This window comes from Anopheles darlingi, chromosome 2, assembly GCF_943734745.1.
Source record: "Anopheles darlingi chromosome 2, idAnoDarlMG_H_01, whole genome shotgun sequence".
Taxonomy (NCBI): domain Eukaryota; kingdom Metazoa; phylum Arthropoda; class Insecta; order Diptera; family Culicidae; genus Anopheles; species Anopheles darlingi.
Genome location: NC_064874.1, coordinates 66,316,039 through 66,338,556, shown reverse-complemented (window position 1 = coordinate 66,338,556; position 22,518 = coordinate 66,316,039). Strand labels below are relative to the sequence as shown.

The window sequence follows — 22,518 nt, the reverse complement described above, 5'->3', positions numbered from 1 at the left end:
GGAAAATCAGGCTCACGGTGTGGGGAAAATAATTTTTTAACAATTCCATGCTGCGCTTCGAAATCCAATTTTGTTCCCATTTTCTTGATTGAAATCCGTTTTTCCCCGTTTTCCGTTTCGAACGCGAACGCGAGAAGAGAAAAGCGAATATAAATATAAACATAAATTTGCTCCACGAATGGTTGCGTACGTTGCACTTTCTCGCCTGATAACAATACCAACCACCTCCCAAGCCTCTCCATTTATTGATTACGAGTTTATTTGTGCTACATAACGGATGCGTGAAGTGAGGGTCAGTTCAGTGAGGAATGGGCTATAAATCCGTCGCAATAAAAAAAGGGGATCCACCATCACCATCAGCAACACCACAATACTCCCTGCTATTATTAAAAGGCAAAAGACAATATGGTGGCCGGAATTTTCCGGATTTTATGCGCGCCTTCCCTCGCCCCACCCAAAATGGTACAACCATCCAGTGCCGAGTCCGGGACTCTGGCCTCTGGATTGTATGTGTCCGCGCGCAGGGCTCTCTCAGAATTTCCATTTGCACCCCGTTTTGTTTTATTCATGAATTTATGTGTTATCATTGCTCGACCGCGGCGGCGCGCGCAATGCTACGCGATGGTTGCTGCTGCTGCTGTTGGCTGTCGGCGCGGCCACGATTCGGTCACGAATCGGTGACGATCAGAGCCACAAGCTGTGGTTGGTGTGATGGTGTGAAGAGTCTAATTTATTCCCGCAACAGCAGCAGCAGCAGCAGGGAGTGTTTATGAATACAATGGACCGAAGCATAATGGCCACGGAGACGAAGAGCTCCATTAATTTGCTGAATCCGTTCCCGATACCATCCCGTTAGTATCTTCTCCCCATTTTTCCAAGCACACAGCAGAAGCAACGAACAACGAGCATCCTTTTCGGTGGGGGGCGGACTCATGAAGACTCATCCTTCCACATCGATTGTACCGAAAGGCGGCCGCCCAACCGATCAACCCAGGCGTTGATATTTATGTTCTCGTACTTCCGCCACGCGCGGCAGCATAAATTGTTTAGCAGCATTGTTTCGCGTGTGCTCGGCATGCCGATCGATCGTCCTCCGCGACGACCACGTCCACGACGGCGACGACGGCGACGACACGCTCCCTCGGTCTCATCGTCCCCCTAGCCCATCGCATTCGACGATTAGTTCCGCCGCTCTGATTGCGTTAATTAAAGGAGCATCCATGTTTGATTAAGTTTAACAACGCTCTGCCCTCTGGTGGTGCTGCTGCTGCCTCTGGGGGAGCCGATTACGCTCGCAACATGGCCAACCACTACTAGCACCACCATCCATCGGTCGGTCGCTTGGTTGGGGTGTGGCGTTGTGTTTGCAAAAATAATTAAATGATGAAAGGTTGTGTTCGGTGCAGCAGTTCGCACCTTTCCCCGTGATGTGTGTGTGTGTGTGGTTCCCCACATTCCGCATAACTCGGTAGCTCGGGTTTCGCGTCAAGCACGGCTGCGCACTCACACCTCACACCCTTCTCCCCGTTTCCTTTCGGTGGAAAATCGCCTCTCGGGGGAAAACTATCTTCAATCGAACACACACGAGGCCTGAGGTGGGCTTGGCGGCGATGATTCGGAGTAATTAGTGGCGCTCACCCATCCCAGGGTGGGTGTTGCGGTGCGGTGTACGTCCTATTGTTCTTCGGGGGTCTTGGAGAGTGTGTGTGCTTTTTTTGCAATCTCTCGCCCGCTGTTTGATCGTGTGTCGTGTGCGCGCACACACAGAGGCGGGCTACTCCTTTCATGGGTGGTTAAACCGAGGGCTTCCTGGCCTGCGATTGGTGCCAAAGAGCGAGCCAGATAAAATGGTTCACTAGCGGCAGGCAGCGGCGCCAGGTGTTGAGTGGTAAATGGAGCGTTTAATGGGTTGAGCATTACCGGTGGTACCTTCGGTGGAGTTGCTGTTCGTGCCGTTCGTACACTGTTGGCTAAAAACGAGGGAGGGCGGTTTAATGGGCGTCAAATGTGCGGATGGAATGGTGCCGATAACATTTATGCAAGTGGCCATTTGCGTTGCGTTGTGTTGCGTTGCGTTTCGTTTGTGTGTTCATTGTTAATTGAACACAGCGTTTAAGCTTTTTTTTCCTTCTTCCTCGATTCGGTGGCCAGCTGTAGTAGAGAGATCCTGCGGTGTGGCGTAACACCTTCCCGGTACTGCTACCGGTACGGCTACCATCCATCCATCTATCCAGACCAAGTAGGCCTTGGCATGGTGCAGTTGTCATCTTCGGATCGCTCCTCAGAAGTTTCAGAAGCACAAAAGGAAAACAAGGGTCTTGCCGAGAGGTGTTTAGGCACCCCGCGAACAGGACACGTGTCGTCTGTGGTCGACCGATGCTGGTGGTCGCACCAGGATCGGGCTGCTGCGATCGCAACGTGCATGGCTTCTACAGAAGAACCTACTGCAGGAGTCACATTGTGAGTGACATCAATGGGATCGCATGCTGACAAGGGGGAACTGCGAACGCTGTTGCAGCTGCCATATTGCACTGGACTCCGGGTGTCCGTTTGTGTGCGTGTGTGCAGCAAATGGTAATGAATATCACGCCAAATGGTGGTCAACCGTCCTTTTTGGGTCAATATTTGCTCAATGTCTGACGGAATTCGTTGTTGTGCTTCCCCGGGACCCGGGATCGGCAGCTGTCGCCTTGTGCGCGTTGCGTGATTGGCATTCTGCGTGATGGCCATTTTGGACGAATGTTAAATGGTTGTTCCCTAGAGTCATAACAGAGGCCATTAGAAGGCTCATAATGGCTGCCTAGGGATGCTATTTGTTGGGAGTTTTATTGACACAAACAACAAACATAGAGCCTTTGTCTGTTACATAAGCGTCCTGTGGTTATGTTCAGAATGGTAGTGTTGTGAAAAGCCAAACCATAACCTCAACTGTACCAAGTAATGATAGATTCCGACATTCCAGATCCTTTGAGCTGCTCGAAACTCACTTTCAAAGTTCCCACAACCCACCTACCACGCAGTGCTACGCAGTTAGTTGACTTGTCAGTCGCGTTAATTGCGTTATTGTCTTGCTTCTTAATTTAATTAAATAAATTTGTCCCAGCGTGTGTTAGCAGACCGTTCCCATCTGTACCGAACGTAGATCGTTCGCGCCTGATAAGCAGCGACGAGGTGCTGATCACACACTACTGCGACGACGGCGACGACGGCGACGACGGCGACGACGACGACGACGAGATGCCGATCGTGTGAAACCAAGCCAGGCCGAGTAACCGGGCATTAAACAAGAGGCGGTCGCGTAATGCTTCACTCACCACCAGCATCACCGTCGCCTACTGGGCCACCTGGCGTACCCAATTACCAGATTATATTACATCGATCGGTTGGATGTCCTGCGGCTGTCTCGTCGGGTGCCGTTGGTGACGATGTCCGGCATGGTCCGGCTGGTAATTAAATAATTACCGATCTTACCAAGGGGGCTCATTACTGGTTTGCATTTTTTATGACTCTATAGCGGGGCAGCAGCAGCAGCAGCAAGAAGAGGCGCTCTAAGAACAGAAATTGTCTTGTCACCCGTGTGCACCTTGGACACATGTGGTTTCGTCGGAGTGTCACTTCGAATTCAGAGACTATGACGTTGACGCTGGTCTTATGTGTGAAACTGTTTTTTTAAGAGTACTTACATGTGGATCCGCGGTATGATGTCTTGAGTGGTGAATTTTCAATCAACTTTCACGCGACGAGAGGAAAAACATCATTTACGGAGCATCATACCAGAGAGCTTGCTTCAATTAGTACATCGGTTGGGCATTAAATGGTTAGCGATGTTAGACGATGAAAAAGAACTTCAAGATGATGATTGAAATGGAAATACTTTTTCGATCATCACAGTATTGATGCCACCATTTTGTCAACAAACGACAACGGGACAGAGCAGATGGTAAAATGGAAAGGTTATCAGTGGTGGTATCTCTGAGTAGCCCAGGTGTACTGTTCAATGCCCGGCACACAAAGAGACCGCTCGTGTTCCCATTTCTTGATGAATCATACCGTTAATTGGTTTAAGTTTCCTTCCTCAAATTCTGCCCTTCCTTTGTGCTTTCTCTCTCTCTCTCTCTCTTTCTTTGCGATCCTTTTGTGTTTACGTTTTAATTGGAATTACTTTTACTCGCTCCACTTCGGTTCCTACGAATTCGTTCTGCTTGATTGGAGTCAATCCGGTGGTGAGGAGGGACCTGGAACCTGGAGAAACCCATCCGGAAGGAGCTGGCTCGAAAAAGGGGTACCACCGGTCCCCGGGCTTCGATTAACGAACACATTACTCCCTGCCATTCCGCTTCACCGCGTGCCGGTGTAAGAAGGAAAGGGGAAGGTAATTGAAAAATCAATCAAAATGGCACCGAAAGGTGGTGCTGGATCTCCAGCTGGGTTCTCCCGGGCTTCCCTGGGACTATGGGGACCAGGAGCCAGCGCTCGAGCGCGCGCGCGCCAACCGTTCATTATTCGCGGCGTTGATGACCGTTCGTTCGGTCGCTCGGTCGCTCTCTTTGAAGTGCTGCAACGGCACCGGGAGTCGTCGTCGTCGTCGTCATCCTGGGGCGACGAAGAAGGAACCATCATGGCGGATTAGCCTACCCGCGGTGTGGCCGTTTCGAATGATGTCCAATTTATGTCCATGGCAGCCGGCGGTTGGGATGCTCCTCTCCGAAGGAGTATGTTGTCAGGGTTTTGATGAGAAAACGGTAATTCCATTGACACCAATGATGGCTGATGGTGCAATCGGCAGCCGCAGCAAAAATTCCCCAGCCCAGCTGTGTGTACGCGAGGAGGTGTTAATTGACATTTACTGGGTTTGCGGAACGCCCTTCGCTGTGGTTCGTTTGATTGAGTAAACGATGTATTGTGGATCTTTTTGGCTGGTGAAAATAAAACAACATATCTAATATCCACCAAGTAAAATGGACTTATGAACTATCATATAATCTAATCATTCGGCTCTTTCTTCCTTAAATATGTAAAAAAAACTATCATATAGTCGTTTACTTCTTTCGTGGTTCAATTTCAAATTCAACAGTTGTAGGTCCAAAACAGGCCCTCAGTCTTTAAATCCGTTAAACCGCCAACAGACCCCCAGCGAATTAAGACGTCAATGCCACGCACGACCGCAGTCGAATAGAACGTTGACCTTCGCGCCTAACACCCTGTATGAACCAACCAAACGCTATGCTCCGGAATCGATAATACGTCCAGACAAATGTGCGTTCTAACTGTTGCGGCCAAACCTTGCGTATCTCACACAACTGTAGCTCACAATTGGCCGTCCGGCCGGTGACACGACCACCAGCTCGCGCGAATCTGACCTTGACGCGCTAATAACCCCCAGGCGTATGTGTTACCGCGGACCATCCGCCGGTGCGGTATAGTCAGTATTCCCACGTATTTCACTCGAGACGCTTTAATCGCACGCCCGACCGACGACGAAGGGACAGCGAAAAATGCTAAATATAACCTTCAACGCGTTACGCTCCCGACCTAGCATAGCGCCAGTGTGGGGCCAGCTGCGATGGCGTAGTACCCAGTCACAACCAGCAGCGGCCGAACATATCATCGAGCGCGATCCAGAGTGGGATAATGCTCGCTCCTACGATGACATACCGTCACCGACGTTGTTTGGGTTTCTCAAAGAGTTTGGACCGTTCGGTAAGTGGTGCATTTGGGGTGGGGACAGTGGATGAGGAGCGCTAACGACTACGGGATGCTACTTGCAGGTAAATACAAGGATGCAACGCTGTACGATATCAACTGTAGGATGCGGGAGCTTTACGGTCCGATTATGCGGATGAAAGGCTCGTTCGGTCGTGAGGATATCGTGTTGTCGTTTAATCCGGAAGACTTCGAGAAGGTATTCCGCACGGAAGGTGTGTGGCCACGGCGCACCGGTATGGATGCGTTCGTCTACTACCGTAAGCAGCAGCGTCCGGAGTACTTCAAAGGATATGGTGGTCTGTTAGCGGAGTAGGTTTCGTGTGGAGAGAAGAAGAAGTTTTTGAGGATCCCTAAGGCCTTCTTCTCTATCTCTTTCTCTCTATCAGACAGGGCGAAGCATGGCACAATATGCGCACGATCGTCAATCCCATCATGCTACAGCCGAAGATCATCAAACTGTACATCGAAAAGGTGGACGAAGTGGCTCGGGAGTTCATTGGCATGTACGGAAACATTTAAGGTGTCTTAGGCCCTTGGAAAGTGATCAACGTCTAATGTTTGAACCTCTACCATTGCCAGTGTCGATGGATTGCGTGATACCAAGCACGAGCTACCGGCCGACTTCAACGAGTGGCTTAACCGTTGGGCTCTGGAAACGATGGGCGTCCTTGTGTTGGATACGCGACTTGGAGTGCTCAACAGGGAGCAAACGCCCGAAGTTCAAAAGCTGATTCGAGTAAGTATACTAGCGATGCTTGGCAATTGATTGTAGTTCGGTAGATCTTCACTCTTTTCTCTTTTTGTAGCTAACCAAAGATGCAGTTAGTCTGTTCTTTTACCTTGATATTATGCCTTCGATGTGGCGAAAGATCAAAACTCCCGGTTTCTATCGGCTGATGCGCACGCTGGACGAACTCTATCAGTGAGAACTATGGCTGATTAGCAGCAATCAGTACGTGATCCTATGTATCATTGCCATTTACAGCATTATCGCGTCAAAGATCGATGAAGCCGTGGTGCGGATGGAGAAGAATCCAAGTGTCAGCTCGGACAGTTTAAGTATCCTGGAGAAGCTGCTGAAGGTGGATCGTAATGCCGCATTCATAATGTCGCTCGACAGCCTGTTTGCCGGGGTTGATACGGTCAGTGGTAAGGCTGAGCAGCTAGTAGATGCAATCTCAATTCAACTCCTACGTTCCTAGACCTCATCCGGTTCGACTGGCATCCTGTACTGTTTGGCGCACAATCCGGAGAAGCAGGATAAGCTGCGGGAGGAGTTACGCAAGATTCTACCGGACAAGAACTCCAAGTTGACAGCGGAAAACATGAAAAATATGCCGTATCTTCGGGCGTGTATCAAGGAAGGACTTCGGATGTATCCTCCGACCACCGGAAATGGTCGATGCGTCGGCAAAGATCTTGTCCTGCAAGGATACCGCATACCGAAGGGGGTAATTGACGATCTACGATCGGTACTATCGACTGCTGCAGTCTCACTCATTCGATCTCTATCCCCTCCTTTAGACTATGGTAGCAATGGGTCAGCTGGTTCTGCAGCGCCAGGAAGGACAATTTACCCGGCCTTCGGAATTCCTGCCGGAACGGTGGCTCAGTGGACCGGAAACCGCTGGCTGTCCGAGTGCCAAGGAAGCGCATCCGTTCGTGTATATGCCGTTTGGGTTCGGTGCTCGTACCTGCATCGGGCGCCGGTTGGCCATGATGGAGATGGAGATACTGGTGTCGCGCCTCATCCGTCAGTACCACGTCCGGTGGAACTATGGTGAGATCAAGTTTAGGGCTAGCGTGGTGAACGTGCCATCAACGGACTTGAAGTTTGAGTTGCAAGATGTTCAAGAATAAAGTAAAGCAAATGATCGAATCTGGTTTTGCGTAACTGACCTGACCTGACTTATGACACATCGGAACGTGTTGAGAAATGTACTGTTGAAGGTGGAGAGGGCATGACCGGACGCATTAATCATACAATGCCTTATATGGCCGAGCTTGTAAAGGTAGCGTACCTCCCTCGATATTAATCTGCAACGAAATGTTGCCTCGTCATCCCTTATTACTGTAATTATCACTCCTCAGCGGCGCACCCCTCGAGATTAGATAAATGTTGGTAGCAGTGGTGTGGTGGTGTTCAAGCATCCACAAACACATCAGCGATTGGGTTTCGCAAACGAATTCTCACTCGCGCGCTTGTATTTGTCTGCGAACGCACACGTTTCAGCGGACGGTCGAAGTCTATGACCGAATTCTGTAGCCATCCATCAAGGTCAGCTTTGCCTTGCGTTTGGGAGTCATAACGAATTGTAAACATTCGCTAATGTTGCGCGCGCGCACACATACCCCGGCGTGCGCGCATTTCGCAATTATCGGATTCCACCAAGCTATGGCAGTACGTGTGTGTATAGGAACAACCAAAGAAGCCTTACCTCTTTACTGAGCGGTCTTAATCAACCGGAACACCTTGCGAGGTGGTGTTTTCGATACATCAGTACGTCGTGGAACATAACCTTGATCGGTCGAAACACCACAAGTCTCGCTAGTCTGTGGTCAGTTTTGCAGTGAAGTTGACTTAAATCTATCTGTTTTTTCACCGGTGTTCCGCTTTTTACAACCGTGTACCGTTTGAAATCAGACATTATGCTGTGCTCGAGTAGCATCGTGGTACGCCGAGGGATCGCTTCCAGCTCGCAACTATGGCGCAGTGTACAGGCCGCACCGCAACTCAGCAACGACGATCTGATCGATTCCGAATGGGCCACCGCTAAACCATACGAAAGTATTCCCGGACCGAACATTTGGAAGATGGTGACCGGTTTTATGAAAGGCGGTAAGTAGAAGTGGCCGGGAGAAGAAATGGATTGATGAAGACAAGTGGCGAGTTCGCGCGAGAAGTCATGGTGACGTCACGTTTACGTTGACTGAGGCGCCCGTGTAGAGTGATCTTCCCCCTCACGCACACGCACGCGGTACGATGATCAGTCGGTCTGTGCTTCTGCTTGTCAAGCGGCGTCGAGCCGTTGTTATGATGCGTAATGCCGGTTTTGATCGCTTCCGCTACCAGCTGTTTGAACGTCCCGTAGACATGGGGTGGTTAGATAGGGTGTCGTGTATGTTCTGCATACACACAAGCGCGATCGCGTTGTGATCGTCGTCGTACAGTTCAAGTTCAAGCTCCGTTTCCTCCGTGTGCTTGGTCTTGACGGATTATTGATGATATACTTGTATGATGTAATTTTTACGGGTGGAATCAAATTACCTAGTATGAATTATAAAAGATTTCAAACTCGAATTATTGAACATGTTTGTTCAAAAATATGTTAAAATGTGTTACTAATCCCAGCCCGTAGTGTATCAAAAAAGTGTTAACGATGCTTATACGTTTGTTTTTTTTTTTCAAATGTTTTCTTGATTAATCAATCATTCTTTCAATCTGCAATCTATTAAAACAGCTATTGTGACCGCTGATTAATATTGCATTTTATCCAGGACGTTACGCGGATCTAAGTTTGGTCGATTTGCATAGCCGGTTGCGGGATGATTTTGGATCGATCATCCGAATGCCGGGATTAATGGGCCGAAGAGATATCGTGATGAGCTTCGACCCAGAGGATTTCGAAAAAGTGTTTCGTACAGAAGGAACCTGGCCGGTAAGGCGTGGTCTGGACACAATGGCGTACTATCGACAAAAATTACGACCGGAAGTTTTTGGCGAAATGGGTGGTTTAGTAACGGAGTAAGTAAGCTATCAGTAAACCAAAGATTTGCAGCAGAAGTAACATGTTTGAATGACTTCGATTGGTTCGCTAGGCAAGGCGAAAGCTGGCAAAAGATGCGCACGATCGTGAATCCCGTCATGATGCAGCCTAAAACAATGAGGCTATACGTGGATAAGGTTGATGAGGTAGCTCGTGAGTTTTTGGAAATGTATGTTCTAATGATATGAAGCAGAGCAAACTGTTTGGAATGATGAATAAGACCTTGTTTCCGATTGTGTTCCGCAGTGTAGCGGGTTTGCGCGACTCGAAACAAGAGCTACCGGGCGATTTTGATCAATGGATTAACCGTTGGGCCTTGGAGACAATGGGTGTGCTGGCATTGGACACGAGGTTCGGCGTTTTGAAGACGGACCAAACTGAGGAAGCGAAAAAGATCCTGGCGGTAAGTCGGTAGGACCTTTTCATCGGAGTTTGGCAATCATTTATGCCCCCAATTGTCATGATACTTTTACCATTAATTAGCTTGTGAGAAACATCTTTGACTTTAGCTATCAACTGGATGCATTACCCTCGGTATGGAGGTATTACAAAACACCAACCTTCAACAACTTGATGACTACATTCGATGAACTAACAGAGTAAGCAACCGTTTGTCAAACGATCACAACATTCTGTAACATTTGATGGATCCTTGTATGTTAAAGTATAATTATGGCCAAGGTAGATGATGCTGTGAAGAGAATAGAGAAGCATCCAACTGCCGAAGGGAACCAGAGTGTCCTGGAGAAGCTGCTTAAGATCGATAAACACGTGGCCGTGATTATGGCCTTGGACATGCTAATGGCAGGAATCGATACCGTGAGCACTAGAAACATAACCCTTCACTTAAGCAATCGCTTTACATAGATTTACTGCTTTAGACATCTTCCGGTTCAATGGGCATGATGTACTGTTTGGCCAAGAATCCCGACAAGCAGTCGAAACTTCGCGACGAGCTACGCACAATCATGCCTAACAAGGATTCACCTTTGACGGCGGAGAATATGCGTAATCTACCATATCTTCGCGCCTGCATCAAGGAAGGATTGCGAATGTTTCCTCCAGTTGTCGGTAACTTCCGGGCAACGGGCCGTAACATAGTGCTACAAGGATATCGTATTCCGAAGGACGTAAGTGACCAGGAAAAGTAATTTTATGAGCAGTTACCATACAGCTAACTGTCTTTGAACTAATGTCCATTCCATAGACGGATGTCGGGATGGGTTCGTTGGTGTTGCAGCATGACGAGAAACGCTTCACGCGCGCCAAGGAATTCCTTCCGGAACGTTGGCTTGCAGATCGCGATGCAGACATTCCCAGTGGTAAGGACGCGAACCCGTTCATCTTCCTACCATTCGGATTCGGCTCTAGGAGCTGCATTGGTAAGCGACTAGCCATGATGGAGATGGAAATCATAACGGCGCGCCTCATCCGCAAATATGAGGCACGATGGAACTATGAGGACTTCAAAGTGCGCGCCACACTTGTCAATATTCCATCTAATCCATTGCGGTTCGAGTTGAAAGAGGTTGATCACTGATCGAGAGTACTTTTGGAGGTATTTTTAATTAAGTATCCGAAACTTTGTATATGATATTGGCTTTTAAATAAATGTATCAAATTATGGTGAATACTACATGTTTCCTTATCTTGTGAAGCGTTATTGGAAGAAGTGTTGAGGAATGCATCCTTTGTCTTGCAACCGATTGGACATCGCTCGAGTGCATTGATAAGATAAAGCAGAATATATCGGAAGGGTTCGTACCAGTAGATAGCATCATATGGGAGCATTAAATGATTAAAAATCTTCATCCATGAAATGTTATGCCAGTTCTTGCATTGTTCAATCAATTCCGGAAAGAGTAGGGAGACCTTGTTCGCATGAAGGGTATTTTGGGAAAACCAGATATTGTTCTCAGCTTCAATCCGCACGATTACGAGAAAGTTTTCCGTATCGAGGGTCCATGGCCAGTACGCCGTGGTCTGGCTATCGGGAGAACTGGCTAACGAGTGAAATGCTGGTAGTGACTGGGGATTCTTAAGGTTTGGCGTACTGAAATCCGGCGAATCGGAACATGCTAAAAGTACCTTCAAGGTTTGTACTAGTAATGCAGAAGGGTATATTTATACAACTTCGCAATATTAATTATTACCAAACAACTGGTTCGAGGATGTTTGGATTTATCGTATCTGGTTCTGCGTAACTGCTTGCAAGCGATCTTGTAAAGGTAGCTTAGTTCCCTCGATATCAATCTGCAACGAAATGTTGCAGCGTCATCCCTGTTATTACTGCGGTTATCACTCCATAGTGGCGCACCTTCCCGCAGAGATAAGATAGATGCTAGTAGATGTTTCCACATACACATCACCGAATGGGGTTCGCAAACGAATTCTCACTCGTGTTTGTACACGAACGCACACGTTTCAGCGGACGATCGAAGTCTATGACCGAATTCGGTGGTCGTCAATCAAGGTCAGCTTAGTCTTGCGTTTGGGAGTCATAACGAATTGTAAACATTCGCTTATGTTGCGCGCGCGCACACATACCCCGGCGTGCGCGCATTTCGCAATTATCGGATTCCACCAAGCTATGGCAGTACGTGTGTGTATAGGAACAACCAAAGAAGCTTTACCTCTTTACTGAGCGGCCCTAATCAACCGGAACACCTTGCGGGGTGGTGTAATCGATAAATCAGTACGCCGTGGAACATAACCTTGATCGGTCGAAACACCACAAGTCTCGCTGGTCTGTGGTCAATTTTGCAGTGAAGTTGACTTAAATCTATCTGTTTTTTCACCGGTGATCCGCTTTTTACAACCGTGTACCGTTTGAAATCAGACATTATGCTGTGCTCGAGTAGCATCGTGGTACGCCGAGGGATCGCTTCCAGCTCGCAACTATGGCGCAGTGTACAGGCCGCACCGCAACTCAGCAACGACGATCTGATCGATTCCGAATGGGCCACCGCTAAACCATACGAAAGTATTCCCGGACCGAACATTTGGAAGATGGTGACCGGTTTTATGAAAGGCGGTAAGTAGAAGTGGCCGGGAGAAGAAATGGATTGATGAAGACAAGTGGCGAGTTCGCGCGAGAAGTCATGGTGACGTCACGTTTACGTTAACTGAGGCGCCCGTGTAGAGTGATCTCCCCCCTCACGCACACACGCACGCGATACGATGATCAGTCGGTCTGCGCTTCTGCTTGTCAAGCGGCGTCGAGCCGTTGTTATGATGCGCAATGCCGGTTTTGATCGCTTCCGCTACCAGCTGTTTGAACGTCGCGTAGACATGGGGTGGTTAGATAGGGTGTCGTGTATGTTCTGCATACACACAAGCGCGATCGCGACGTGATCGTCGTCGTACAGTTCAAGTTCAAGCTCTGTTTTTGCTGTGTTGGCCTTTATGATATATTGTTGATATACTTGTATGATGTAATTCTCACCGGTTGAATCAGATGATCTATTATGAATTGTAAAGGTTTGCAAACTCGAATTATTGACTGTTTAAAAATATGTTCAAGTGTTAATACTCCCGCCCGTAATGTATCAATAAAGGTGTTAATAATGCTAATGCATTTGATTTTCTCAATTGTTTTCTTGATCAATCAATCATTCTTTCAATCTGCAATCTATTAAAACAGCTATTGTGACCGCTGATTAATATTGCATTTTATCCAGGACGTTACGCGGATCTGAGTTTGGTCGATTTGCATAGCCGGTTGCGGGATGATTTTGGATCGATCCTCATGTTGCCGGGTATGATGGGCCGAAAAGATGTCGTGATGAGCTTCGACCCAGAGGATTTCGAAAAAGTGTTCCGTACGGAGGGCACCTGGCCGGTAAGGCGTGGTTTTGATTCAATGGTGTACTACCGGCAGAAAGTACGACCGGACGTGTTTGGCGAAATGGGTGGTTTAGTGACGGAGTAAGTAAGCTATCAGTAAATCAAAGATTTGCAGCAGAAGTAACATGTTTGAATGACTTCGATTGGTTCGCTAGGCAAGGCGAAAGCTGGCAAAAGATGCGCACGATCGTGAATCCCGTCATGATGCAGCCTAAAACAATGAGGCTATACGTGGATAAGGTTGATGAGGTAGCTCGTGAGTTTTTGGAAATGTATGTTCTAATGATATGAAGCAGAGCAAACTGTTTGGAATGATGAATAAGACCTTGTTTCCGATTGTGTTCCGCAGTGTAGCGGGTTTGCGCGACTCGAAACAAGAGCTACCGGGCGATTTTGATCAATGGATTAACCGTTGGGCCTTGGAGACAATGGGTGTGCTGGCATTGGACACGAGGTTCGGCGTTTTGAAGACGGACCAAACTGAGGAAGCGAAAAAGATCCTGGCGGTAAGTCGGTAGGACCTTTTCATCGGAGTTTGGCAATCATTTATGCCCCCAATTGTCATGATACTTTTACCATTAATTAGCTTGTGAGAAACATCTTTGACTTAAGCTATCAACTGGACATATTACCCTCCATGTGGAAGTACTACAAAACACCAACCTTCAACAACTTGATGACTACATTCGATGAACTAACAGAGTAAGCAACCGCTTGTAAAACGACCACAACATTCTGTAACATTTGATGGATCCTTGTATGTTAAAGTATAATTATGGCCAAGGTAGATGATGCTGTGAAGAGAATAGAGAAGCATCCAACTGCCGAAGGGAACCAGAGTGTCCTGGAGAAGCTGCTTAAGATCGATAAACACGTGGCCGTGATTATGGCCTTGGACATGCTAATGGCAGGAATCGATACCGTGAGCACTAGAAACATAACCCTTCACTTAAGCAATCGCTTTACATAGATTTACTGCTTTAGACATCTTCCGGTTCAATGGGCATGATGTACTGTTTGGCCAAGAATCCCGACAAGCAGTCGAAACTTCGCGACGAGCTACGCACAATCATGCCTAACAAGGATTCACCTTTGACGGCGGAGAATATGCGTAATCTACCATATCTTCGCGCCTGCATCAAGGAAGGATTGCGAATGTTTCCTCCAGTTGTCGGTAACTTCCGGGCAACGGGCCGTAACATAGTGCTACAAGGATATCGTATTCCGAAGGACGTAAGTGACCAGGAAAAGTAATTTTATGAGCAGTTACCATACAGCTAACTGTCTTTGAACTAATGTCCATTCCATAGACGGATGTCGGGATGGGTTCGTTGGTGTTGCAGCATGACGAGAAACGCTTCACGCGCGCCAAGGAATTCCTTCCGGAACGTTGGCTTGCAGATCGCGATGCAGACATTCCCAGTGGTAAGGACGCGAACCCGTTCATCTTCCTACCATTTGGATTCGGGTCTAGGAGCTGCATTGGTAAGCGACTAGCCATGATGGAGATGGAAATCATAACGGCGCGCCTCATCCGCAAATATGAGGCACGATGGAACTATGAGGACTTCAAAGTGCGCGCCACACTTGTCAATATTCCATCTAATCCATTGCGGTTCGAGTTGAAAGAAGTGGATCAATGATCGAGGGTACCATGGGAGGTATTTTAAATTAAGTATCCGAAACTTTGTATATGATATTGGCTATTAAATAAATGTATCACGTTTGGTGGCAATGCATGTTTGTTTATCTTGTGGGGTGTTATTGGAAGAAGTGTTGAGAAATCCATCCTTTGTCTTGCAACGATTGGGCATAGCTCGAGTGAATTGATAAGATAAAGCAGAATAAATCGGAAGGGTTCGTACTATTACATGGGAGCATTAAATGGTTTAAAATATCCATCCATGAAATGTTGTTGAAAAAGGAGAACATGACTAACAGGGTGATCGTCATCGCTATTGTATTGGACTGTTAATTTATAAAAAAACATAAATGATTGTTACTCTGAAGGACGATGGAATTGAGGAAGAGTAACGAATCCTTTAGGATATGATAGTAAACAATGCAACAATACAATCGATATCAGAGTGTGCAAGCGGCACAGAGTGTCGTCGATCAAGAGAGGGAATCGGCGCGTCCCTATGAAAGTATCCCAGGCCCTACGTTTATGGACCTTATCAAAGGCTTCAGACGAGAAGGTGTGAAACGCGAATCACAGCCACAGTGTTGCAGGAGCTAATCGTCTCTTCCCTTTTTAGAAAACAAAGCTGATATGCCAGTTCTTGCATTGTTCAATCAATTCCGGAAAGAATACGGAGACCTTGTTCGCATGAAGGGTATTTTGGGAAAGCCAGATATTGTTCTCAGCTTCAATCCGCACGATTACGAGAAAGTGTTCCGTACCGAGGGTGCGTGGCCAGTACGCCGTGGTCTGGCTATCGGGAGAACTGACTAACGAGTGAAATGCTGATAGTGACTGTGGATTCTCAAGCTTTGGCGTACTGAAATCCGACAATTCGGAACATGCTAAACGCATAATCAAGGATTTTTATTACGAGCATAGAATGAGGAAGGGTGTATTTATACAATTTACAATTTCAATTTTTACCACACAGCTGGTTCGAGAATGTTTGGATTTATCGTATCTGGTTCTGCGTAGCTGCTTGCACCTTTACAAGTAGCATACTTCCCTTGATATCAATCTGCACCGAAATGTTGCTTCGTCATCCCTGTTATTACTGCGGTTATCACTCCATAGTGGCACGCCTCCCCCCCGAGATAAGAAAGATGCTAGTAGATGTTTCCACAAACACACCACCGAGTGGGGTTTGCAAATGAATTCTCACTCGTGCGCTCGTATTTGTTCGCGAACGCACACTTTTCGGCGGACGGTCGAAGTCTATTGACCAAATTCTGTAGCCGTCCATCAAGGTCAGCCAAGCCCCGTGTTTGGGAGACATAACGGATTGTAAACATTTGCTTATGTTGCGCGCGCCCACACACACACAGACGTGTGCGCATCTCGCAAACATTTGAGATTCGGATTCTATCGTGATATAGCACTTTGGTTGCGTATAGGAACAACAAAAGAAGTCGCCGTTTTACTGAGCGGCCCTAATCATTCTGATCACCTTGTAGGTTGTTGGCTTCTTTAAATCAGTACGTCGTGGAACATAACCTTGATCGGTCGAAACACCACAAGTCTCGCTAGTCTGTGGTCAGTTTTGCAGTGAAGTTTGGCGTAAACCAATCCGTTTTTCGGGGTGAAGAACCGGTGATCCGATTTTTACAACCGTGTACCGTTTGAAATCAGACATTATGCTGTGCTCGAGTAGCATCGTGGTGCGCCGGGGGATCGCATCCATCTCGCAGCTATGGCGCAGTGTACAGGCCGCACCGCAACTCAGCAACGACGATCTGATCGATTCCGAATGGGCTACCGCTAAACCATACGAAAGTATTCCCGGACCGAACATTTGGAAGATGGTGACCGGTTTTATGAAAGGCGGTAAGTAGAAGTGGCCGGGAGAAGAAATGGATTGATGAAGACAAGTGGCGAGTTTGCGCGAGAAGTCATGGTGACGTCACGTTTACGTTAACTGAGGCGCCCGTGTAGAGTGATCTTCCCCCTCACGCACACACGCACGCGATACGATGATCAGTCGGTCCGTGCTTCTGCTTGTCAAGCAGCGTCGAGCCGTTGTTATGATGCGTAATGCCGGTTTTGATCGCTTCCGCTACCAGCTGTTTGAACGTCGCGTAGACATGGGGTGGTTAGATAGGGTGTCGTGTATGTTTTGCATACACTCAAGCGCGATCGCGTTGTGATCGTCGTCGTACAGTTCAAGTTCATCTATGTTTTTGCTGTGTTGGTCTCGCCGGATTATTGTTGATATACTTGTATGATGTAATTCTTACCGGTTGAAACAGATGACCTATTATGAATTGTAAAGGATTTCAAACACGAATATAGAACATGCTTGATTAAAAATAAATATTGCCTTTTTTAAACGATCCACAGCTATAATGTTATGAATTTGTACTTTAGTCTACTTTATAGTATTTCTTAAAATAGTAATCTATTAGACCAGCTATAATGATCGCCCCCTAATGCTGCATTTTATCCAGGGCGTTATGCGGATCTGAGCTTGGTCGATCTGCATAGCCGGTTGCGGGATGATTTTGGATCGATCCTCATGTTGCCGGGTATGATGGGCCGAAAAGATGTCGTGATGAGCTTCGACCCAGAGGATTTTCAAAAGGTGTTTCGTACGGAGGGAACCTGGCCGGTAAGGCGTGGTCTGGACGCAATGGCGTACTACCGGCAAAAACTACGACCGGACGTGTTTGGCGAAATGGGTGGTTTAGTGACGGAGTAAGTACTGCTACATTATTGAAGCTAACTAAAGATTTGCAGCAGAAGTGAAATATTCGAATGACTTCGATTGGTTCGCTAGGCAAGGCGAAAGCTGGCAAAAGATGCGCACGATTGTGAATCCCGTCATGATGCAGCCCAAAACAATGCGGTTATACGTGGATCAGGTGGATGAGGTGGCTCGTGAGTTTTTGGAAATGTATGTTCTAATGATATGAATTAGAGCAAACTGTTTGGAATGATGAATAAGACCTTGTTTTCGATTGTGTTCCGCAGTGTAGCGGGTTTGCGCGACTCAAAACAAGAGCTACCGGGCGATTTTGATCAATGGATTAACCGTTGGGCCCTGGAGACAATGGGTGTGCTTGCATTGGACACGAGGTTCGGTGTTTTGAAGACGGACCAAACTGAGGAAGCGAAAAAGATCCTGGCGGTAAGTCGTAGGGAACTTTTAATCAGAGTTTGGCAATGATTTATGCACCCAATGGTCATGATACTTTTACTATTGATTAGCTTGTGAGAAACATCTTTGACTTAAGCTATCAACTGGACATATTACCCTCGATATGGAAGTACTACAAAACACCAACCTTCAACAACTTGATGACTACATTCGATGAACTAACAGAGTAAGCAACCGTTTATCCAACGACCACAACATTCTGTAACATTTGATGCATCCTTGTATGTTAAAGTATTATCATGGCCAAGGTAGATGATGCTGTGAAGAGAATAGAGAAGCATCCAACTGCCGAAGGGAACCAGAGTGTCCTGGAGAAGCTGCTTAAGATCGATAAACACGTGGCCGTGATTATGGCCTTGGACATGCTAATGGCAGGAATCGATACCGTGAGCACTAGAAACATAACCCTTCACTTAAGCAATCGCTTTACATAAACTTCCTGCTTTAGACATCTTCCGGTTCAATGGTCATGATGTACTGTTTGGCCAAGAATCCCGACAAGCAGTCGAAACTTCGCGACGAACTACGCACAATCATGCCTAACAAGGATTCACCTTTGACGGCGGAGAATATGCGTAATCTACCATATCTTCGCGCCTGCATCAAGGAAGGATTGCGAATGTATCCTCCGGTAATTGGTAACTTCCGGGCAACTGGTCGTAATATTGTGCTACAAGGATATCGTATTCCGAAGGACGTAAGTAACAAGAGAATTCTATTTTATAAGGGAATACTAGCTATCATTGAACTACTGGCCATTTCATAGACGGACGTCGTGATGGGTTCGTTGGTGTTGCAGCATGACGAGAAACGCTTCACTCGCGCCAAGGAATTCCTTCCGGAACGTTGGCTTGCAGATCGCGATGCAGACATTCCCAGTGGTAAGGACGCGAACCCGTTCATCTTCCTACCATTCGGATTCGGGTCTAGGAGCTGCATTGGTAAGCGACTAGCCATGATGGAGATGGAAATCATAACGGCGCGCCTCATCCGCAAATATGAGGCACGATGGAACTATGAGGACTTCAAAGTGCGAGCCACACTTGTCAATATTCCATCTAATCCATTGCGGTTCGAGTTGAAAGAGGTTGATCACTGATCGAGGATACTTTTGGAGGTATTTTAAATTAAGTATCCAAAACGTTGTATAAGATATTGGCTTTTATATAAATGTATCACGTTTGGTGACACTGCATGTTTGTTTATCTTGTGAGGCGTTTTATTGGAAGAAGTGTTGAGGAATGCATCCTTTGTCTTGCAACCGATTGGACATCGCTCGAGTGCATTGATAAGATAAAGCAACATATATTGGGTGAGTTCGTACTAGTAGCTATACAAGGGAGCATTGAACGATTACAAATCTCCATCCATGAAATGTTTTTGAAGAAGGAGAACACGAGGAACAGGGTTATCGTCATTACTGTTGAATAGACTGCTAGTTTATAATATACAAAAATAACTACTCTACTGTTACTCTGAAGGTCAATAGAATCAAGGAAGAGTAACGAATCCTGAAGGATAGGATAGTGAACAGCCCAATATTTATTTATATAAAAAAATTAAAATAATCACTTGCTTACAATTAGCACGTGAGAAGCATGCGTACATTGTCAGCAATAAATTGAAATGTAAATAAAAGCATTTCGACCGTTTTTTTATTATTAGCCTAACTATTTCGAGATTTCAATGTCATTGAAAAATGTTCCGTTTATCGAAAATACATATTTAAAATTCATCTAAAGTAGAAGAGTTCATTGCATTCTATTCAGTATCAACATAGAGACTATTGCTTCATCGTAACGTTTACTTTACCGTAACCTTCACCTTCACACCACCCTGAACAAACCAATTTGATTTTGCGTTACATGTTGATTGTGCGACAGCGTGAGAGTGGACGCGACACGACCACCACACTGTCCCTGACGGCATATGCTAAAGGCCATTGTGCGGCCGCATTGTGTTAGTGACATATGGCGATAAGAACGCTGTTCTCTATTATTAACTTCACGCAAATGAATATGTACGTTCAGCAGATAGTGCCGACACCGGTTGCGTTCAGTTGGTTGTAGATTGCGCGACAGTTTCGCGTGAGTTTTCAACAGGTATCGAAGCGTAAGTGGCACGATGGCGCTGCGGTTTGTTACTTCCCGGGTTGGCAGTGCATCTTGGCGTTCAGTATCGATTTATTCCAAACGATATCAGAGTGTGCAAGCAGCACCGAGTGTCATCGATCAAGAGTGGGAATCGGCGCGTCCCTATGAAAGTATCCCAGGCCCTACGTTTATGGACCTTATCAAAGGCTTCAGACGAGAAGGTGTGAAACGCGAATCACAGCCACAGTGTTGCAGGAGCTAATCGTCTCTTCCCTTTTTAGAAAACAAAGCTGATATGCCAGTTCTTGCATTGTTCAATCAATTCCGGAAAGAATACGGAGACCTTGTTCGCATGAAGGGTATTTTGGGAAAGCCAGATATTGTTCTCAGCTTCAATCCGCACGATTACGAGAAAGTGTTCCGTACCGAGGGCCCGTGGCCAGTACGCCGCGGTCTGGATACGTTCACCTACTATCGGCAGAAGGTGCGGCCGGATGTTTTTGGAGAATCTGGAGGATTGGCAAATGAGTGAGATGCTGTTAAACACTGTGGATTCTCTAGAATCTGGATTCTTGTATATTCAAACATTTGAACTTTCGCTGGACGTTTTCAGACAAGGAGAAAAGTGGCAAAAGATGCGCACGATCACCAATCCGGTAATGATGCATCCCAAAACCGTTGGACTGTATGTGGATCAAGTGGATGAGATCGCTCAAGAGTTTATGGCCGTGTGAGTAAGACGATTCGTTGTGTGTATGCCGAGCATTGTGAGATGAGATTCGTAATTGTTGCTCTTATCACAGTGTAGATAGTTTGCGCGATGCGAAGAACGAGCTGCCAACTGATTTTGACCAGTGGTTAAACCGTTGGGCACTGGAGACCATGGGATTGTTGGCGCTAGATACGAGGTTCGGTGTGTTGAGGTCAAATCAATCAGCAGAGGCCCAGACCATCATCTCGGTAATGTCAATGGGAATGTGTATGCAAGATAGGAGAAGTGTGAGTGGCAGATCGACATATATTATTCAATTTGATTTCAGCTGGTTCGAGATATCTTCGAGCTAACATTCTGCCTAGACATTGAACCTTCGATTTGGAAGTACTATAAAACATCGACATTCCACCGGCTTATGAAGGTGTTCGATGATCTGACAAAGTATAAAATCCGCAAGAAATGGGGCTATGGAAGAGCGATCTTTACACTCTATTTGCCAATTACAGTCTTATCATGTTAAAGATCGATGAAGCTGTGGTGCGAATCGAGAAAAATCCAAAAACCGAAGGCAATCTAAGTGTACTGGAGAAGTTGCTCAAGGTCAACAGGAATGCTGCCTTGGTTATGTCTTTTGATATGATAATGGCCGGCATAGATACGGTAATAAGTGGCATGCTACCAATCGTGCTGGGTTATTGACCTCTGACATTTTTATGTCCCTAGACCTCATCCACTACGGTTGGAGTGTTGTACTGCTTGGCGAAAAATCCAGAGAAACAGGCAAAGCTTCGAGAGGAGCTGCGTGCTATAATGCCGGACAAGAATTCCCCGCTGACGACGGAAAATATGCGGAACCTACCATACCTGAGGGCTTGCATCAAGGAGGGTTTGCGGATGTATTCACCGGTTGCTGGAAATTTCCGCGCTACCGGACGGGACATTGTGCTGCAAGGATATCGTATTCCTAAAGGGGTTTGTTTCGAACCATGACCGTGATGGAAATGTTTCTTTTGCTAAATTTAGTGAAAATCGTTCTCTGGTTTGTTTTTACAGACCGATATATCGATGGTAACGCCGGCATTGCAATGCGATAACCGATATTTCCACGACGCCGAACAGTATCTTCCTGAGCGTTGGCTCAGCGATCGTCCGGAGGGTGTTGCGAGTGCCAAGGATACAAACCCTTTCATTTTCCTACCGTTTGGATTTGGTGCTAGAAGCTGCGTAGGAAAGCGGCTCGCCATGATGGAGATCGAGATCGTTATTTCTCGCTTCGTGAGAAACTACGAGTTACGATGGAATTATGCTGACATGAAAATGAAGTCTAACCTTATTAACATCCCATCAAGTCCTTTGCAGTTCGAGCTGAAGGATGTAGCATAGTAAGAGATTTTGGTGAATGTATTAATCGTTCAATTTTAGAAGTATATTAAACGAAGATTACAAAAAAAACTCGATATTGAATCAAACTTTTTGGGGCAAGATTGCTCGATAAAATAAATATAAACCTTATAATATGTTTGTAAATTATTATGTTTGTACCAATCAAAAGA

At 46.5% G+C, this 22,518-nt stretch overlaps 3 protein-coding genes across 7 annotated transcripts; all 3 read left to right on the top strand.

The window, feature by feature from the left end:
* Window positions 1–5,472: 5,472 nt before the first annotated feature.
* LOC125959463 (uncharacterized) lies at window positions 5,473–11,109 on the top strand. Its single transcript, XM_049692285.1, has 16 exons — window positions 5,473–5,700; window positions 5,769–6,015; window positions 6,093–6,209; window positions 6,286–6,442; window positions 6,513–6,628; window positions 6,692–6,848; window positions 6,909–7,157; window positions 7,231–7,554; window positions 8,293–8,545; window positions 9,205–9,451; window positions 9,526–9,642; window positions 9,720–9,876; window positions 9,957–10,072; window positions 10,139–10,292; window positions 10,355–10,603; window positions 10,681–11,109. The coding sequence occupies exons 1-16, from the start codon at window positions 5,496–5,498 to the stop codon at window positions 11,011–11,013; spliced, it is 3,198 nt and encodes a 1,065-aa protein (XP_049548242.1). The 5' UTR covers window positions 5,473–5,495; the 3' UTR covers window positions 11,014–11,109.
* Window positions 11,110–12,086: 977 nt separating this feature from the next.
* Window positions 12,087–19,345, top strand: LOC125950664 (probable cytochrome P450 12a5, mitochondrial). 4 transcript variants are annotated; one of them, XM_049678856.1, is made up of 8 exons: window positions 12,087–12,507; window positions 17,448–17,694; window positions 17,777–17,893; window positions 17,971–18,127; window positions 18,208–18,323; window positions 18,390–18,543; window positions 18,606–18,854; window positions 18,924–19,345. In XM_049678856.1, the coding sequence occupies exons 1-8, from the start codon at window positions 12,318–12,320 to the stop codon at window positions 19,254–19,256; spliced, it is 1,563 nt and encodes a 520-aa protein (XP_049534813.1). In that variant the 5' UTR covers window positions 12,087–12,317; the 3' UTR covers window positions 19,257–19,345. The 4 variants fall into 4 exon arrangements, with proteins under 4 accessions (XP_049534813.1, XP_049534811.1, XP_049534814.1 ...); XM_049678854.1 differs by lacking the exons at window positions 17,448–17,694; window positions 17,777–17,893; window positions 17,971–18,127; ... (2 more) ...; window positions 18,606–18,854; window positions 18,924–19,345 and adding exons at window positions 13,154–13,400; window positions 13,475–13,591; window positions 13,669–13,825; ... (2 more) ...; window positions 14,304–14,552; window positions 14,630–14,962 and having other exon boundaries at window positions 12,140–12,507; XM_049678855.1 differs by lacking the exon at window positions 12,087–12,507 and adding an exon at window positions 16,634–16,827.
* On the top strand, window positions 15,449–22,445 carry LOC125950667 (cytochrome P450 CYP12A2-like). 2 transcript variants are annotated; one of them, XM_049678860.1, is made up of 8 exons: window positions 15,449–15,517; window positions 20,532–20,778; window positions 20,864–20,980; window positions 21,054–21,210; window positions 21,291–21,406; window positions 21,472–21,625; window positions 21,689–21,937; window positions 22,019–22,445. In XM_049678860.1, the coding sequence occupies exons 1-8, from the start codon at window positions 15,487–15,489 to the stop codon at window positions 22,346–22,348; spliced, it is 1,401 nt and encodes a 466-aa protein (XP_049534817.1). In that variant the 5' UTR covers window positions 15,449–15,486; the 3' UTR covers window positions 22,349–22,445. The 2 variants fall into 2 exon arrangements, with proteins under 2 accessions (XP_049534817.1, XP_049534816.1); XM_049678859.1 differs by lacking the exon at window positions 15,449–15,517 and adding an exon at window positions 20,194–20,471.
* The last annotated feature ends 73 nt before the right edge of the window (window positions 22,446–22,518 follow it).

Excerpts from the sequence above, each read along its gene's own strand:
- LOC125959463 (XM_049692285.1), top strand. The coding sequence starts at position 5,496 with ATGCTAAATATAACCTTCAACGCGTTACGCTCCCGACCTAGCATAGCG. Across the intron at positions 6,210-6,285 it reads GCTCGGGAGTTCATTGGCAT|TGTCGATGGATTGCGTGATA; the intron begins GTACGGAAACAT and ends TACCATTGCCAG. Across the intron at positions 10,293-10,354 it reads TAATGGCAGGAATCGATACC|ACATCTTCCGGTTCAATGGG; the intron begins GTGAGCACTAGA and ends TTACTGCTTTAG.
- LOC125950664 (XM_049678856.1), top strand. The coding sequence starts at position 12,318 with ATGCTGTGCTCGAGTAGCATCGTGGTACGCCGAGGGATCGCTTCCAGC. Across the intron at positions 17,695-17,776 it reads ATGGGTGGTTTAGTGACGGA|GCAAGGCGAAAGCTGGCAAA; the intron begins GTAAGTACTGCT and ends TTGGTTCGCTAG. Across the intron at positions 18,128-18,207 it reads AAGCGAAAAAGATCCTGGCG|CTTGTGAGAAACATCTTTGA; the intron begins GTAAGTCGTAGG and ends ACTATTGATTAG.
- LOC125950667 (XM_049678859.1), top strand. The coding sequence starts at position 20,282 with ATGGCGCTGCGGTTTGTTACTTCCCGGGTTGGCAGTGCATCTTGGCGT. Across the intron at positions 20,472-20,531 it reads CAAAGGCTTCAGACGAGAAG|AAAACAAAGCTGATATGCCA; the intron begins GTGTGAAACGCG and ends TTCCCTTTTTAG. Across the intron at positions 21,626-21,688 it reads TAATGGCCGGCATAGATACG|ACCTCATCCACTACGGTTGG; the intron begins GTAATAAGTGGC and ends TTATGTCCCTAG.